Source organism: Chanos chanos, chromosome 5, assembly GCF_902362185.1.
Source record: "Chanos chanos chromosome 5, fChaCha1.1, whole genome shotgun sequence".
Lineage (NCBI taxonomy): Eukaryota > Metazoa > Chordata > Actinopteri > Gonorynchiformes > Chanidae > Chanos > Chanos chanos.
Genome location: NC_044499.1, coordinates 30,931,872 through 30,950,814, shown reverse-complemented (window position 1 = coordinate 30,950,814; position 18,943 = coordinate 30,931,872). Strand labels below are relative to the sequence as shown.

At 41.2% G+C, this 18,943-nt stretch overlaps 1 protein-coding gene across 1 annotated transcript in view; it reads left to right on the top strand.

Annotated features, from left to right (window-relative positions):
- Positions 1 to 18,943, top strand: part of LOC115813060 (testican-2) — a 36,024-nt gene that overhangs the window by 16,765 nt on the left and 316 nt on the right. The window contains exons 4-11 of the mRNA XM_030775651.1: positions 1,750 to 1,752; positions 6,803 to 6,917; positions 8,456 to 8,561; positions 10,462 to 10,576; positions 11,733 to 11,852; positions 12,803 to 13,021; positions 14,294 to 14,356; positions 15,880 to 16,017. Of these exons, the coding sequence (XP_030631511.1) occupies positions 1,750 to 1,752; positions 6,803 to 6,917; positions 8,456 to 8,561; positions 10,462 to 10,576; positions 11,733 to 11,852; positions 12,803 to 13,021; positions 14,294 to 14,356; positions 15,880 to 16,017 (879 nt within the window). The remainder of the gene's footprint in view (positions 1 to 1,749; positions 1,753 to 6,802; positions 6,918 to 8,455; positions 8,562 to 10,461; positions 10,577 to 11,732; positions 11,853 to 12,802; positions 13,022 to 14,293; positions 14,357 to 15,879; positions 16,018 to 18,943) is intronic.

Sequence of the window (18,943 nt, the reverse complement as noted above, 5' to 3'; positions counted from 1 at the left end):
CTCTACCTAAACACCACTCTACTCATGAAGAGATCCTCTCCTAAACAATCTAAGTGGTCACAACAGACATGATCTTGTCTGCTTCACTTAGAGACTGCTGATTAATGGCTCTCCCTCTTTCAAATGAGGGACAATATTTGTTTAAACATTTACTATATTGTTGATACCATCACATCTTTAGGGGGAAAAACAGTCTTATAGGTTTCAGCACAGACTCAGTTAGAATCTTAACCAATGGAACACAGCTCATCTTCAACTATCCTTGATACGCAGGAAATGATAACATGATTTTAGGCAGAACTGGTTTTTACAGAGAGATTTTCAGTATCACTAACGTACCGTCCTCACTAGTGCAGTGAGGTGCCTTGGACACCCAGGGTAGATGTGGTGAAAGCCGCATGAGACAGGTCTGAAACGTTTTCTCTCCTATTCGTCCCCTTTTTGGGAAAAAAAAGTCTCATTTCCTCGAAGAAGACATAACCTTCCTCTGTCTTTTAGGGCTTCTCTCTGTGCTGTCATATCAGTGAGAATATTTAATGCTTGTCCCATTCACTTCTGCCTGTTCGTCTGAGTAGCACTGATGGTCTTCCCCTTTGGGCTGGTGCTGTTAGCCTAATGGATACACCACCCGTTTCCTACACTCGTTTAACGAGAGGGAAGGCTGTCAGTGGGGATGAAGGGACTTCTGAATTAGCATATTACAAAAGATGTTCTCTCCCTCAGAGGAAAAATGATTTAGATGTCATTCCTTTGACAAGCAGCCATTTTTATCTAAGGGCTTTTATACTAGTCGGAAGGGAACATATTTAAAAAAGATAGTGATTATACTGTGACAAGCATGTAGTGACATAGTACGTACGTTTTTAGTCGATGTATAAAAGCAGGTTCATGCAATCACACTTTACTATGTGGTTTATGTATAGGAATGCTGAGGGAAAAAGATCATGATGATGCTAAAATAAGATTGACAGATGAACCGGAATCCCACTTTTCACTTTGACAAAAAACATGCAGTGATAGTTTTATTGTCAAAAGCCTGGCGGATTTCTGAGTTTAGCTGATGTAATTCTTTGGCCTTATCCAGTTTAATCTGTCTGGCCCGTGTCATGATCTGAATGATACAAATACATGGTGAAAGACTATAGGCTGAGGTTCAGACAAAGTGGCTCTAAAGCAGTGCACTAGTTCATTCTAATGCTTTTATTGATTTAATGAGAGTCCAGCAATTACATATTACAATATGTGCTACCCGTCCAGTGTGACAGTAATTGCCACCCAAGCTAAAGCTAATTTGCTTTTCTGGTAGACAATCTGTCCATTTTTTTCTCCGTCTCTCTTTGGTTCTCCGTAAAAACAGACAGATTAAAAGTAGGTGGGAAAAAAAGCCCCCCCCCCCTCTTTTTTTTTTGATTGAGTCGGTACTGCTTTTTACAGACACCACTTTGCATAATTTGCCTAAATAGCTCACTGATTGCTTTTTGCCCCGCCAGTCCTTTTCTAGGCTTTTCTCAAACCACACAACATATTCATTAAATCACTCTGACATTTTCAGTGTGGCCCAGACTCAAACAGCCAAATTTGCACGGAAATATATATTTCATTGACTTTTATAATGTTGCACAAAGCAGTTTGTGAATGATAAATTATATGTTTTATGCTAATGTGGTAATAAACTTTTTTTTATTATTATTATTGAAGGTGGAGCAGGGGCAGAGAAGCTGAAGAAAAGTAATTTTGGTTGATTCAAAGCTAGTGTAGTTTGAATCCAAAGCGATTAAATGAGTGATGTGGGGTTTTTTGTGTGTGTGTGTGTGTGTGTGTGTGTGTGCTTTTTTCCCCACTTGCCGGTGTAACTTGGCAGTATGTTGATTCAGAAAATAGCATAAAAATAACTCCATCTGTTTCTTTGTGGGTTTAGATGTACCAGGCCTCTGTTTTTATAGAGTCTTTCTGTGAAATTTGAGGAGATCACAAGCAAAATGCTGAGCAATGGGCGAGATCACTTACAGTGGTATGTGAGGAGGCCTTTGAGTCTGAGTACATGGAATATGACAGGTAACTGCCAAAATGAAGGAAACACTATATCTAAAGTATTAATGGGGTATAGAGCCATCACAAGCTGCTAGTACAGACTCAGTACACCTATGCATAAACAGATATGAGAACTTTGTGGATATGACAAATGACAGTTTCTATGGGAAATTCCATCGTGTAGTGTTTTGTTGATGGTGATGGAAAAGGTCCCCACATGGTTCTGCTGGATTGGCTGTGCTCTCTCTTTTGCTCTCTCTCTTTCCCTCTCTTTCTTTATCTCTCTCTCTCACTTGCTATATATCTTTCCTTCTCTCTCTCTCTCTCTCTCTCTCTCTCTCTCTCTTCCTCACACACACACACACACACACACACACACCGTGTATCTTTTTTCCTCTCTATCTCTCTCTCTCTCACGCCCACACATATACACACTCTCTCTATCCCTTTCTTTCGCTCTCCCTTTCCTTCTTTCTCTCTCTCACTCTCTCTATTTCTCTCTCTTTCTCTATCTATCTCTCAATCACTCACTCTACCTAAACACCACTCTACTCATGAAGAGATCCTCTCCTAAACAATCTAAGTGGTCACAACAGACATGATCTTGTCTACTTCACTTAGAGACTGCTGATTAATGGCTCTCCCTCTTTCAAATGAGGGACAATTTTTGTTTAAACATTTACTATATTGTTGATACCATCACATCTTTAGGGGGAAAAACAGTCTTATAGGTTTCAGCACAGACTCAGTTAGAATCTTAACCAATGGAACACAGCTCATCTTCAACTATCCTTGATACGCAGGAAATGATAACATGATTTTAGGCAGAACTGGTTTTTACAGAGAGATTTTCAGTATCACTAATGTACCGTCCTCACTAGTGCAGTGAGGTGCCTTGGACACCCAGGGTAGATGTGGTGAAAGCCGCATGAGACAGGTCTGAAACGTTTTCTCTCCTATTCGTCCCCTTTTTGGGAAAAAAAAGTCTCATTTCCTCGAAGAAGACATAACCTTCCTCTGTCTTTTAGGGCTTCTCTCTGTGCTGTCATATCAGTGAGAATATTTAATACTTGTCCCATTCACTTCTGCCTGTTCGTCTGAGTAGCACTGATCGTATAGAGCCATCACAAGCCGCTAGTACAGACTCAGTACACCTATGCATAAACAGATATGAGAAATTTGTGGATATGACAAATGACAGTTTCTATGGGAAATTCTATCGTGTAGTGGTGGTGATGGAAATAGGCTTTCTCAGACACATCTCTAGAAAAAGCATTCAGCTCAGTTGAGACATGATTACAGAGACAGCCATGGTGTGTGATATACATTGTTTTCCTGCTCTTCAAACTGTTCGGTGACCATTCACTCACCCTCATGAGCAGAGATTTTGTAATCATAGAAAAGACTACTCCCATCAAGAAGTGCTTCACCACAAAGACTCTGCATTTGTTGGCAGTCCCTTATGGTGGGAAAGTGCATTCCATCAAGTAACAGAAGTGCCAGAACAATTCACCGTGGGAAACAAGCACTCAGACCTGTGGGTGTCTTTCGGTATACACCACAAATGAAATCATTGACTTGGGGGTGGGGTCGGGGGGTGAAGCATGACTCATCTGACCATATGGGCCTTTTCTACTTTTAGGTGCAATGAGAAGTCATGTGGTGTGACCACACCACAGTATACCCCTCTGCACAGCTCTGCGCAGACTGTTCTTGACAAACTGCACTGGAGTGACATGCATGGTCAGTTGATTCAAAACTGCTTGTCTGTTTTTGTTTTTTTTTTGTTGTTGTTTTTTGCCCTGTGGCTCAAACCAACGCCTGGACGTCACAGTCCGGGGACACACAGCTGACTGTAATCAGTAGAGTCCTTCCCTCACACTTCCATCACCTTAAACACTGTTCCCCATGAAACATCAGCAAGTACAGTGTTCTTCATGACTGAAGTTCCAGACAAATGTTCCCTAACAATTAGACCTCTTTCTAAATCACTGAGTTCTCATCCTGGAAGCGAAATACGGGGAAGCTCTTTCATGGTCAGCATTTTTATGCGTGACTCTAAGCATGGTGGGATGTTCGGGGCTTCGTTAAGTCGGGGGTAACAGCTCTGTGGAAGCAGCTGATTTCAGTATATTTTCTGGCCCTTGTTTATTTTCACCTCCTCTATTTTGGCAGTTGGCTGTACCTCAGAGAGGCCGTCCTGTTAGTGTGCTTCCTTCTGCTCAGTTTACATTCTCTGCTCAGCATCAAGGTCTAATTAATACCGGCAGCAATCCCGGGCTGCAAACATATAGAAAATAACAAGGTGTAAACAACTGCAGAAGAGAACTGTAAGTTGCAGATGTTCATGAAATGGATGTAAAATAGAATGGATGTAAACTGTGTGTTTGTGCTGAAAGAGACTGGATTTGAATGTTTTAAAACAGGCTTTCTGAATGGACTGAATGAAGGTCTGAGAAAGCCACATAACTGTAAGAACATGTGGAAAGAGAACCACAAATCACTGTCCACATATTCTACAGTCAACACACGGTGGGCTATGTTTCTATGGTAACCCCTCCAGATCAGCTTTAAGCGAAAGAAAATTCCTGGGTGTGTGAAACATGTCTCTGATTTTCCGTCATTCGGTGACAGAGGCGATGAGCCAGTGACCATCAGGAGAAATCAAAGTGATTATTCACTTGGCTGGGCCTTGAAGTGGTAATGAGGAATGGAAAGCACAATTTGTCTGTTTGCTCTCTCAGTTACCTTTTAAGAAAGACGTCTGGGGAACGGGTGTCTTTTCATCTCCGCCTGTTTTTCCGCCCTAGGGTGGCCTCAGTCTTCTTGTGCTTGAGTGTTTCTTTTTTATTTTTATTTATTTATTTTTTTTCAATGACTAGTGAGCGATGAAACATTCCCAGATCACGTGAGACATCTGACTTCACAAGAAACACACATATCATCTGGTCCAACAACAAATTCAATATCAAATATGTTATTTTCTTAGAACCAAACACCTCTAGGGGTGTGATTGTGTGTGTGTGTGTGTGTCTACTCATGGCGTTCAACCATGCTGTTAACAGAGCAGATGCTTGGTGTTGGCTCTCGCTTTGATTGCATTCATCTCCTTGGCTTACAGCCGACAGCGGGTATAGCAAATTACTGCGTTCTCCATCATAGCACCGGTCAGTTTTTCTTTTTTTTAATCTCTTTCCCTTCTTTCTCTCTCATACACACTGATGGAAACTCACTAGACTATGTGATTTTCAATTCTGTAATGCGCATGGTCAGGTGACCATGGAGCAATGCCAACCAAAGAACCATTAGGACTCCCTGTGCCAATCCATCAGTGTTAATAGGCCAAGGACAAAAAACATTAAACCTTCAGGGAAAGTGAAGAGAGGTAGGTGTGACAGGAAAGGCGAACCAGCTGAAGGTGAAGATAGTGACGTCATGAAGAATGTTATGGAACCTTGCCAGGAAGACAAAAGAATGATCCTTATAATCGACTTAAGTTTGTTCTTGGGGGAAAAAAGCAGCACAATTACTTAAAACGCGGTGTACTCTTTCTCGAGGCAATAGCCACTGTACTGGGAGCCAGAGTCTCCTCTAATTTAAAAAAAAAAAAAAGAACAACATCTGAACATTCCATTAAAGATTCCATTAGTTCCCTTTATGACATCACTGTCCTTTATTTCATTCTGTTCTATTAGGGAAATAGTTAGAATGTCTCCTCCTTTAGTCATTCCTGGTACAAGGTAACGAACAGGAACGCACACACACAGGCCATCAATTCTGTCAGTCCTCAGCTAATGCAGAGAAGATCTAGACTGCAGTGCAGTCGGTGAAAAGACTGGGCCAATAATGTTTTGCCATGTCTTTTTACTCACAAAACGCAATATTCCGCAGTGTAGTGCCAGTTCCATGTTTGTGCTGTTGGATTCTTGTTCGTACTTCCTTTGTGTGTGTGTGTGTGTGTGTGTGTGTGTGCGTGGTGTGTGCGTGTGCGTGTGTGCGTGTGCGTGTGTGCGTGTGTGTGTGTGTGTGTGTGTGTGTGTGTGTGGGTCTTGAGAACACAGCTCACTGTGTTGTTGAATGAGAGGACTGTTTTTCTTTCCAAGCACATACACAGTGAAAAAAACCCTTCTGTGTATAGAGAGCTTCATTGCCTGCTCCAATATGCAGTATCTGTCAGACGGAGTCTTCCAGCCTTTATTGGTCTGAATGTGTTGTTGACTTTAGGACATTTGTTTCTGCCAGTTGTTTATTTGGTACGCTATCTATCACATATCTTAAACAGATGGTATTTACTTCAAGCCCAAACAGAATGCTTCTACCAGCATATTCTTTCTTTGTGCTCTGTGTGTGTGTGTGTGTCCATGTGAGTGTGTGTGTGTGTGTGGGTGTGGGTGGGTGTGGGTGTGCGTGTGTGTGTGTGTGCGCGTGTCTCTTGTGTCTTGAATTATTCATATTCGATTCAAGCCAAGATAGATAATCCCACATTTAACATTTCTGAATTCCATAAAGCTTCTCCTCTACACCACTAAACTCAGTGTTAAAGACATGCTTAGTACATTTCTCACTGAATTTTACTAGCAACAGAATGATTGATAGTCAAGGTTTTAAAAAGTTTTTTTTTCCCCCTGCTACAAACCATTTCTCCAAAGGTGAGAGGCAGTGCTACCACCGGTTCCGTGGACAATGATATGGGTTTGAATACGGCTTTAGTCATATGGTTTGTGGATGGATTTTCTGGTATTTTCAAAAGCTCATGTCATCTGGTTTATAGATGTGGACACAACCAAGGACCCTTGTCAGAAGGTGAGATGCAGCCGTCACAAGGTTTGCGTTGCACAGGGTTACCAGAGAGCCGTGTGCATCAACCGCAAGAAGCTGGAGCATAGGTAAGTCACTTCCTGTACTGGTCATGATACTGGGAGCACAGTAATAAGCAGTTGAACCTCAGTAGTCTCTGATACGTATTTATAAAATGCTATTTATGAATCATTTGTGTATGTGGGGTTTGGGTTTGTTTTGGTCTTGAGATGTTGATAACCTCTGTGGTACTATATATTCTTCTGATACTCCACTGCTTTAAGGATAACACAAACTCTGGAAGGATTTACATCAGTAGGAGCTGTCCATAATAATGACCTCACAGTAGTAAAAAAAATGGATTTTTATGCCTGTTTAGAGAAGAATTTAAACAGGCAACAAAACAAAGGTCAAACAACACATGCACTGCATGATACATAAGCAGTATTTCAGTGAGAAATCCATGTGTGCTGCTGTTTGGAAATGACTTGCTGGTAACACAATATCTTACAGTTTTATTTCAAGCTTTCAAAACATCACACAAGTCATAGACCATAAAACTGCAGCACTGTCTACATTTAGCAAACTTTCTCCGCGCAGTTTTCAACCAACCCAACTCTCACTGTTCTCTTGATCTGTCAGCCCTGAGAAATGGCAAGGAGAGGTACTGTACAATTGGAAAACTTAATGGAGTGAGACATTATTACCTGTGTGCAGTTGCAGACATTTATTTTGTTTGGTGAACCTCACATGGGGAAAGCACTGCTGTGAACTCACTGGGGAGTAATAGGACTTCTACCAGTCACACACAGTCCCTTTTCCCTGCACTGCATCATTACACACAGCAGTAGTCTCTGGAGCCGGAAAAGCAGGCATTTCCAGAAAGGAATGATGGAAGCCCCTGATGCTGTCAGAGGATGTGAGCTTTCTGGATTGGAACATTGGTTTAAGGGAGGAAATGGGCACAAAGATGAATGGGTTGTGAGTTTTGTGGGACCTGGTGTTACTGAATACAAAAAAAAATTATTTTCTAATCTGTGGGATGTCTATGTACCGCTCTATCTCTCTATCTCTCTATCTCTCCACCTGTCTTTTTGTCTATCTTTCTCTCTCTCTCTCTCTCTCTCTCTCTCTCTCTCTCTCTCTCTCTCTCCCTCCCTCTATCTATCTATCTATCTATCTATCTATCTATCTATCTATCTATCTATCTATCTATCTATCTATCTATCTATCTATCTATCTATCTATACATTTCATGTAATTAATGACTACTGGTTGTGAAGAAGACAGAAATGTACCTTTGAAGACTTGACACTTGATGATCTCAGCACTGGTTTTCTGAAAAAAAACAAACAAACAAAAAAAAAAACATTATTTTGAACGAGCAGTTTGCATACTTTCCCTTCTGATTGGTCTGTCCCTCCATCTTTGATCTGTCCATCCCGCCCTCTCCCATAAGTTCAGGAATCATCAGCGTCTAGTACAGTACAGTACTGGATAACTAATAAGTATGTACTTGTTGTCACCTGTGACATAATTCTGTGTGTGTATGAATTTTTGTATGTCATTACAGTGTGGATGTAGGACACGTGTATTTAAGATTCTGTTGTTTGTGTTTGTGGTGCAGAATCAGACAGGCGGGACCAAAGGCTCCTGAGAGTGTGTGTAAACCGTGTCCAGTGGCTGCCTCAGGGCCTGTGTGTGGATCAGATGGGCATAACTACGCCTCACCGGTAAACAACCTGTACACACACCTCAAAGCTCATTCACACTTCAGGATTTTCAAAAAGGCCAAATCAGGTGGAACAGACCATTTAAACAGGCTAGGTCTGCCTGTGTGTTATTTTTAAAACCATATTCTTAATACCAAAAAATGCTCACGAAGCTCTTTTTGTTTTAAGAGCAATCAGGAGCTACGGCTTTTTGTACTCCGCTTGAGACTAGAAACTGGTTTCACCGGAAATCTCTAAGCTGTCTACAAGTCCCAAGTTGATCTTATTTTTTTCACAGCTTGTGTAAAACCGTGAGCAAAAGAATTGAAGAGTTGCTTAAGGATATTCTGTTTCTCTTAAAAACCCCCTACTGGCTTTCTGGAACCTTCTAGTGTAGGACTGCAAAGCATATAGGGCAGAGCTGCGGACATTATTAAAGGAACATACTAAAGATGTAGTTAGACATATAATATTCAGTCTCTTAATTATCCTTTCATCTTTGCAGATGTGGTTAGTTGCTAGATATTAAGGGACAGGTTGAGGCAACTATCATTAATATTTAAAAAGAACAAACAGAATTGCTCAATCAACGGTTGAATGCTTCATACATGCACTTTGTGTGTGTGTGTGTGTGTCTGAGTCTGTGTGGGCTAGTGTATGTTCGTCTGTGTGTGTGTGCATGTGGTTAAACGAGTACTGATTTGTTTATGGCAGCTGGTGTGTCTGTTTGCATGTGGTCTGAAAGTAGTCTGCCTGGTGTGCATGTGTTTTGTGTGTGTGTGTGTGTGTGTGTGTGTGTCTGATTGAAAGCAGAGTGGCTGTCTGGTGTGTGAGATATACACACTATACAAAGCCTCTGTAATAGAGTATGTGTTGTGGTTAGAGAGCTGATGTGTGTACACAGGTGACATGTGTTTTGAATGATTGAAGATATTGAGTCACCTGCCTTCTCAAGTGTTTGTGTATGTATCTTTTTATACCCAGATATGTGTGTACTCAAGTGTACTCAGAACTGAGAGCCAGTGTTCACTGATGTGTGTGTGTGTGTGTGTGTGTGTGTGTATCCAGCTCTGTGAGTGGTTGTCGGTGTCAGTGCCTCCATCAGCAGGCAGAGAGTTAAAGTGAGGAGAATGCAGGTGAATGATTAATGACCAGTGCTGGGCCGATTGTCAGAGCGGCTCCACCTGCCCCCTTTCACTGACTACTTTATTGATTTATGTATTGGTTTTAATTCTAACCTTGCGTGTGCATGTGTTTGTGTGGAGACACAGCGAGAGAATGCCTCCTCACCCAACTGGTATCTCTTTTTCTCCACACGCTGCCGCTCATCTGAATATGGTTTCTCCTCTCTGCATTCACTCTTATAAATATTTCATCTGCTCCCAGGCTTAGAATCACCAGCCTCCTCTATACTGATACACCACTGCTTTATAATAGTGCTGTCCTCACAGTGTGTGTGTGTGTGTGTGTGTGCGTGTGTGTGTGTGTGTGGTAGAGAGAGGGACAGAGTGTGTGTATAAGTGTTAGGGAAAGAGAGAGAGAGAGAGAGAATGTTTGTCTGTATGTGAGTGTTTGTGCTTGAGAGAGGACAGATGGTGCTTTGAGATTGTGTTGATGTATTTGTTTTATTTATTTGTTCATGTATTTTGCTGCTGATTGCTGCAGTTACTGTTTAAAATTACCTATGTATTTGCAGGAATGCAGATACTAATAGTTCCCTCTTTGTTTCCCTTTTTTTGTCTCTGTTTCTGTCTTCCTCTGTTCCTGTTTCTCTCCATCTCTCTCTCTCTCTCTCCCCCTCTCTCTGTCTCCCTCTCTTGTTCTCTCTGTTTTTCTCTCTGTGATTTTGTTTCTCTCTCTCTTTCCCTCTCTCTCTTTTTGTCTCTCTATTTCTCCATGTCTCTCTCTCTCTGGGCTGTAGTGTAAACTGGAGCAGCAGGCTTGTCTCACTGGTAAGGAGTTGAGTGTGAAATGTTCAGGACTCTGTCCCTGTGCCACTGTTGCCAGTCCTCACACAGACTCTGAGTCGAAACACGGTGAGCTCTCCTCCCTGACTCACACCCCTGTTGGGTATTTTTTCTTTTCTTTTCTGCCATCTATCAGTCTGCACGGAGCCTTTTGCTCGATGTGTCTCTGGTGTGTTGTGTTTTTTCTTTGACAGTGTAATTTAGAGAGTAGCACATTGGAACTAACTTGCAAGACTCAATTTTTCCTTCAGTGAAAGGACTGAGCGGTCACATGATGTAAGATGAATTGGAGTCAGCCTGCAGTTTGTTGCGAGCGCATCAACGCATACATTTTAATTTAACACCACAAATATAACAAACGGCGCATGACTCAAATCACATCCGTCTCACAGAGTTACAAGATAAAGTTTACTCAGTGTTGCTAATTCGCTAAAGGAAAATTTGCTACAGGAAAATGGAACCTGCAGGGTTTTTTTTTTTTTATCAAAGAGAAGACTACTCTAGAACCAAAGGGTTGGCTGAAAATTAGACTTAAAATGGTCAGACTGTAAAACGGTCAAAATGGTTCATGCCAGTGTTTCAGTGACTTGAGAGCTACCTCTCTGTGAATGTCTGTCAGTCTGATCGATAAGTGGTTACTCCTGGGAACGCCCCAGTGCTGTGTTCGCTGGGCTTTATTGAAAAGGCTCTCTGTGGAGATTTAAATGTTGGTTCTGTCATGTGTCATTTAAAGTGGACATTCATCGTGATCTGGGCCTGACTCTATTGATTGTTTACAGGGCCTGGTCAAGAGCACATGTCAATATGTTTGACTGTATTTGATGAATTATTTATCTCCACAGTCATTATTGACATGTTAGATGCTAAATAAGCTCTCTGCATTAAAAGCAGAGATATTAACAACCATCGAAGTTATTCCTCTTGAGGACAGTTATTCAATATGAAGCTGACAGGTCTTCCATTTAGTTTTTTTTCTTATCCCTTCGTACCATAATTATGTTGTATTGGAATTCCCCATAGACACTTATATTGCGTGATTATGTACGTGATGGGGAAGAGCTTGGACACCATTACATGTCAGTATAAGCTTTAAAAGCACAGCTTTGGCCTTGAGGAAGGTTTGTATTTCAGTTAAAGTGAAAGTGCGATGATGATGATGATGATGATGAAGCAGGTGGACTGCTCTTCCTTTCCTAACTGGTCGTTTTTCTTCATCCTCTCTCAGACAGCTGCACTGGCCAGGACTTGGCGGATCTGGGTGATCGACTCAGGGATTGGTTCCAACTTCTCCATAGCAACGCCAAGCAGAACAACTCCGGCAAACAGGGCTCAGGCACAGCTTCAGGTGAGCCTTAGGAATGGACCTCAGACTGCAGGAGATGACGCAGACACATGGGTTAGGGGTTGAGGGAGATGGTCCAGTAACCACAGGGTTGTAGTTTGACTCCTGAAGGTGATGGCTGGTTGCTGATATGCCCCTGAACCAGCTGCATAACCCATGGGCCGGTCCAAAAGTGTGTGTCCTCTCAAACAGATATTGCTCTGGATAAAAAAAGAATGACAGCTCAACTGATTCTGTCTGAAGAACATTCATAAAAATATATATTTTGTGTGGTGGTTGGTTTGGGCTATCTTTACGGTAGAACACACAGGAATAATATGGAAAATTCATTTTGAAAAATATATATTTTCCCCTCAATAGGACTGTAGAGCTTTAAAATGCTTGATGGCTTTGAAATGCTTAATCCTGCTGCTCAGGTCCTATCAGTCATCTGGTCTCAAAAGCACCTATCCCCCAAATGTTTGGCGGAATGTTCCGTGCTGCTGATCTGGAGTCAGTTCTGATTTGCGTTCATACTGATAAACTGGTGGACAGGGTTTGAAAAACTGACATGCAGTCTGCCATGAATGGCAGAAAGCAAACTGAGCTTCCCCTCAGCTCTTTTTTTATAGCCCTCCACAGGCAATGATGTGTATAAACTGGAGATCATAATGAAAACAATGGCATAAACGGGGTTCAGTGTTATTGCTCCTTTTTGTGTATTCTGCATATTATTACACATTTACACCTATAACACCAGCTGTGTGTGTTTTACAATGGTTTTCAATGGTACACAAGGGTTTTGGTATTCTCTTTATAAACATAATCCTCCATGATTCCCCCAGCTTCTATGCATTTATGTGTGTAGAGTTCACACTGTTGATACATTGGCATGCCAACACAAATAAAAGGAAAATCAACATAACATCAACGAGGTACCAGTCGTGAGAAACAGTTCTATTTTTCTTCCACAGTGCTAGATCACAGTTTGGTGGCCAGTTGCAAAGATTCCATTGGCTGGATGTTTTCCAAGCTGGACACCAATAGCGACCTGTATCTGGACCAAGCTGAGCTGGCTGCCATCAACCTAGACAAATACGAGGTCTGCATACGGCCTTTCTTTAACTCCTGCGACAGTTACCAGGATGGGAAGGTGTCCACGGCTGAGTGGTGTCTCTGCTTCTGGAGAGAGAGTAAGTCTGCTGATCACGTCTGGGCAGACAATCAGGAAACATCGATATCAATCAATTTTCTATGGTTGTACGGTCTTTTCTCTGTGAGCAGTGCTGTGGTTTATACCATAGAAACATTTACAATAGAAGATAGAAAATAAACTGTTTTTTCTCTTGCATAAAAGAAATACTTATTGGATACACTTAGATGCATTAAGAGCTGCTTGCCTCATAAAGAAAGACATTTTTTGTTTACAAATATTTTTTCGTAAAACCATCTCTACTTATTAAAAGAAATGGAACAGGATAGCGGAATCAAAATGACTGAATAGCTCTCTTTACTCTAGTCTATTCTGAAGACAGCAGCAGAGACAGTAGCTCTGCTCACTTATCTAAAACACACACGGATCCTTTATTTCCACACTGCATTAAGTCCTAATGGAGTTTTGGAAATATAAGCCACAGCGATTGACTGGGTATTTAACCCCTTAAGTGCTGCCACAAATCTATCGATCCGCCCAGTTATCATTGATTGAGAGTCGGATATATCATGCAATTTATCCTGAGTGCTTATGAATCACAGTCATTGTAGTGTATGAATCCATATTCTCTTTGTGTTAAAGCCTTCATTGATCATTGTTCTCTTAATGTCATACGGTATATTGAAGTTGGCTTAAGTGACTGTAAAGCTCGGAGAGAAAGAGCAGTGCTTAAGAGGAGTCATTTGGTGTTATGTTTCAATAATGGGACTTTGCTGTGTCCTTGAGAAGTAAAAAAAAAAAAAAAGTCTTGAGTTGGACATTTTTTTGGCAGATGCTCAGTAAAATCTCTTCACACTCACAGTTGTCACAAAGCAGCAGGAACTCCGAGATGATACGACAAACGCTAATGCGTCACTTTTTCTCTCCTTCTGCGCAAATCAAAATGACACACAGTTTTTGAGCTTACACACCTACACACACACACACATTTGCCTCAGTGCTGTATGTGTATATATGACCATTTTTCTAACAGCATCTGACCAATACTGTTCTATGACAGCTTTCACTTATTCATATATTCTATATTCTTCCCACTGTTTCTAGCATGGTAACAAGACAACATTTGCATCAACTTGTAAATGTAGATATGCCTGGGCAAGGTTCCTTCACTACACTCAGGGTTTTACAGTCTTTCTCACACAGACATTTCCACTCTGTTGACTTATATAATTGTATTGTGAGAACAGTATGATTTTTGAATATTTAAACGGCTATGTATAATGTAAAAGTATGTGTATTTTCTGATTCTCAGAGCCTCCTTGTCTGGCAGAAATCGAGAGAATTCAAGTGCAAGAGGGCTCCAGGAGGAAACCAGGTAAGGGCATTAGGACACAGCGCAGCGCAACTCCAACAGAATACAAATGTTCTAATATGAAATGAAGGAAGGCAGTTCTTATACACCTCTTTAGACTTCAAATTCATCAGTAATTCATCAGGTTTGTTGTGTTTTCGAGTACTCAGCTTGGAGTGCACATTTAGGGTGGGGTCTTAGATTTGATTATTTTTTCAATCAATGAAGAGACTCGTTTATATCATAAGACATGTTACCTATGGACAGTACGTCAGGCTGTCTGACTGTAAATTGTCTGTGTTTGTCTATTTTCAGTACACAGCCCATACAACAATAGACATAAGACCACACATACACAAAAACAAATCCGCTCCTTGTTTACCACACATTCACTAAAACAAATTTAGTCCTTATTTATACCCAGCACTTTTACAGCAAGTTTAACTCTGAGTATACTTGATTTACATCTCTATCTCTCTCACTCTGTCTCTCTCTCTCTGTGTGTGTGTGTGTGTGTGTGTACTGACTGGCTGCCAACAGCAGGGAGTGCTTTGAGGACTCTTTAAACTGATCACACACACACACACACACACACAAACACATACACATTCACTCACTCACACACACACACACACACACACACAGAGCTGGGATTACCGCCTAATCAGGCAGGGATTAGAAATAGACATCACCATGGGGAGAGACTTCTGAATTTGGCTCGATATGGTTTAGCATTCCCATCGGCTAAACACAAGTGCATCGCGGGAGCCGTAGTGTTAGAGGCTCACCGCTAGACCAATTCCACATCACCACTCGTAAAAAAAAAAGAACTATGGGTAAAATAAATTGTGTGAAAAGGCAGCATGTAGGTTCTGTATTGTCTGTTATCTTGTCATTGGCTGGGCTGGAACAACATTCACGGAGACGTGTGTGTTGAATTGTGTGTGTTGAATTTGACAGGCAGTCTAATGAGATACTGGAACATTGAGGCTTTGTCACCATGTTGTCACTGGTTTATCAACAAAGTCTCTCAGCATAAAGAAAGAAAAAAAAGACAGAAACAGAAATCTCTCCTCAGCATGTCTCAGAGAGAGAGAGAGAGAGAGAGAGAGAGAGAGAGAGAGAGAGAGAGAGACTCCAGCAGTAAAGCAGACTCAAGCCCTCTCTGCAGTATTCAGATATAAGCAACTTTCTCGATTTCCTGACAAAACAGGCCTGTCTCAGATCGATGCACCATCAGAGCCTTCTTATCTCTGCAGGGACTCTTATCTTTGGACTATCACTGTAAAAAGGCAGTGGAAGCAAGGTGTATGAATATTTAATAACTGTGTGTGTGTGTGTCTGCGTGTGAGCGGGGATGAGGGGGATGGGGGCATGGGGGGGGCAGTGAATGAATAGCATAGTGTGTTTGTGGGGAGACGTGATTTTTTCAGCCACTATACCAACCAGTTTTATCTCTCTCTTCGTGTCTTTCTGTCTACCTGTCTACCTGTCTGTCTCTCTCTTTCTCTCTCTCTCTCTCTCTCTCTCTCTCTCTCTCCCCTCAGGTCTGTACATCCCTAGCTGTGATGAGGACGGTTACTACAGGAAGCTCCAGTGTGATCAGGCTCGGGCCGAATGCTGGTGTGTGGACCAACATGGAGGAGAGGTCATCGGCTCACGTATCCATGGCAACCCTGACTGCGGTGAGAATGCCCTTCATTGACCACATACCATCTCTGGACACATCTTAAATGAAGAGAGTAAAATAAAGGACAGGGCTATGACAGAAAGGGAAGGATTAATAGAAATGTACTTGGAAACCAAAACAATATTACAGGAGACATACAGTATGTTCCCAACCACTGTTGTAGTGTTTAAAGCCTTAAACTAGAGAGAAAACAATGTTTCAGACAGCGATGTCATAATAAAACTCCTGGAGGAATAGAACTCCTTGAAGGAGTCAAAAGAATGATAGTGATGTCATAGAGAAGTCAATCTTTATAATGGAACCAATAAAATACTTGGGAAATTGATGTCATAGAGAATTATAACCCTACAAAGGAGCCAAAAGAATGTTCAGGACAGTGATGTCAAATAGGATTCTTTGGGTCACTGATAGAGCCATACGTGGAATGGAAAGGTTCTTCACAACAGTGATGAATCAGTAGAACGAGAGGAATCAGTCTGTAAAATGGAGATCAAGCAATTTTCCAGCACCAGACCTAGTAACCTTTCTGGAAGAGTTCCATGTAGACTCAACAAACTTGTGCGAAGAAAGCTGTAACACTGCTGGATAAGAGGATGTTATTTTTGATGACATTTTGTCCAGTGACTTGCACCCCGCAAGTTAAGCCTTTAGAGTTTAATCTGCTAAACAAAAGCTAGCAAACCAGTGATGAGCAGTCAGTGAAGTATTGTATGTAAGCTGTCTACAAAACATGTTGTACATTAATAACTTGATAAAATCGACACTTGATAGGACCTGTTCACTCTCCATTTTGTTCAAAACAAAGCTTCTTCCACTTTAGATGTTTTAACCTACCTTTCCAGGATTTTCATGTAATGTGTGAGCATGCTTGTCCCAGGATTTTTCCTGGAATGAGGTACAAGTGTGAAAGTTAATCAGGCAATGTTCCAGGTCTTATGTCTGAAAGGGGCTCTAGATGATTAGAACTGCACAAAGATGTTGAAAGAATGTTCATTATAGTGATGTCCTGGAGGAATAAAACCTTAAACAGAACCAAAAGATTGTTCACAACAATGATGTCACAGAGGAATCAAACTTAAAAACTGAACCACTTTTATGTTTAGGACACTGGTGTCATAAAGGATTAGCACCAACAAAGAGTGCAAGCAGTGTTCATGATTGTCATGTCATACAGGAATATGACCTTACATTGAACCAGAAGATTCTTCACGACAATGAGGTCACAGGGGAGTCAAATGTAATAATGGAATCAATAGAATCTTCAGAACACTAGGTGCTTTCGGACCGAACAGTTCTAGGGTCTCATTTGATAGGAACTACCCCCTGGGGAGCTTCCCCTAGAACATACGTTCTAGGCTTTTTTTCTGTTTGCATTCGCACCACCAGTAGGAACACTGAAGTGACGTAAGGCGGCCAACGGTATAGCAGCTAAGAGCTGTTGTTTACGACTAACCAGGATAGCTGCACATTTTTAAGTACAAATTTAATGACTTTTAAGACCTTTTAAATACCTCCAAAAGGGAAAAAATACCATTGCTGTGGCAAAAGAAATCAGCAAACTAGACTACAGTATACACAATTAATGAGTTTTATTGAATTTGAATGACAGAAATATTGAGTGCACATTAAATAAAACTGTATGGCAATAGACCCAGTCCAATGGGGAAAAAAATGTCCCCCTGCAATTATGCATTTACCACTGCAGTAGCAGTGAATGACTCGATGGGCATAGTACTTTTCGTGTACTAGCATAGCGCTTGTGCCTGACGCTTGCTCGCAGCGTCATGTTTTTGGTTTCCCGAAGCGGAGTGTACGCTACCTCTTCAATGTACAAATATACATTAGACGTTGCAGAAATGTTCATTGTTGGGGGATATAAAATACTGGTAAAATAAAACATAAAAACCATGTCTCCCCTCCTACAATTCCAGACATTTTAAGACATTTTAGACATGAATATCAAAAACTAAATGTAATACGTTCTAAGACTTTATATTTTGCACGGATCTTTCAAAATGGCGGTTGCATACCAGCATCTGGACCAGTGGCTGTACACCTACATCACAAGGTTGCTATTGCGCTGCGAAAGTGCCTACCCTGAAGTAGGAGCTAAAAAAGCCCCTCAGAATGGCGTTCTAAGAACTATGATCGTTCTAAGTTCCTGCAGTGCGAACACGCAAAAAAGGGGGTACTTTCTTCAACAGTTCTAAGAACTATGGAAAAGTTCCTCCGTTACGAAAGCGCCTACTGTCAGAGGATGTGAACACTACACAGGAGTTAAAAGAATGTTCAATATAGTGATGTTTTAGAGGAATAGGACTTTAAATGGAACTAATGGATTATTCAGAACAATGACGTCAACAAAGAGTCGAAGTTAATAATGAAATAAATAGAGTCTTTAGGCCACTGATGTCATAGAGGGTTGGGACCCTGCAAAAGATTGTTCGGGATAGCGATGTGACAAATGAGTGTAATGCAGCCATAAAAGGTTCAGAATAGTGATGTCATAGAGTACAGAACCTTAGAGCAGAAAGCTGTGGCTCTTAAATGTGATGTGTACACACCCATAGAGTTTTCTCTTCATGGATGTCATTGTCATCAAATGTTTTGAGGTTTAGTCTTTATTGTTGCACTCTCCTTATTTCTGTTGTCTAAAGCACTTGCTTAATACTGTAAAGTTCATGTCTCAAATTATGTCGCATCCACATCAACAGCCACAAATCATTTCAATGGAGTTAGACTTTACATTACCTTAACTGGCACTCACAGTCTTATGTGAATAAAGAAAAGGCTCATGTTCTACACACCCATTATTAGAGCACTTGGGAACACTGTCTAAACTGAAACCTAATTTTTTCATACTTTTTCGATGTCCTGTTGGTTTTGGAGGTGAAACTGGGGGAGTGTGGATGAATTATTAG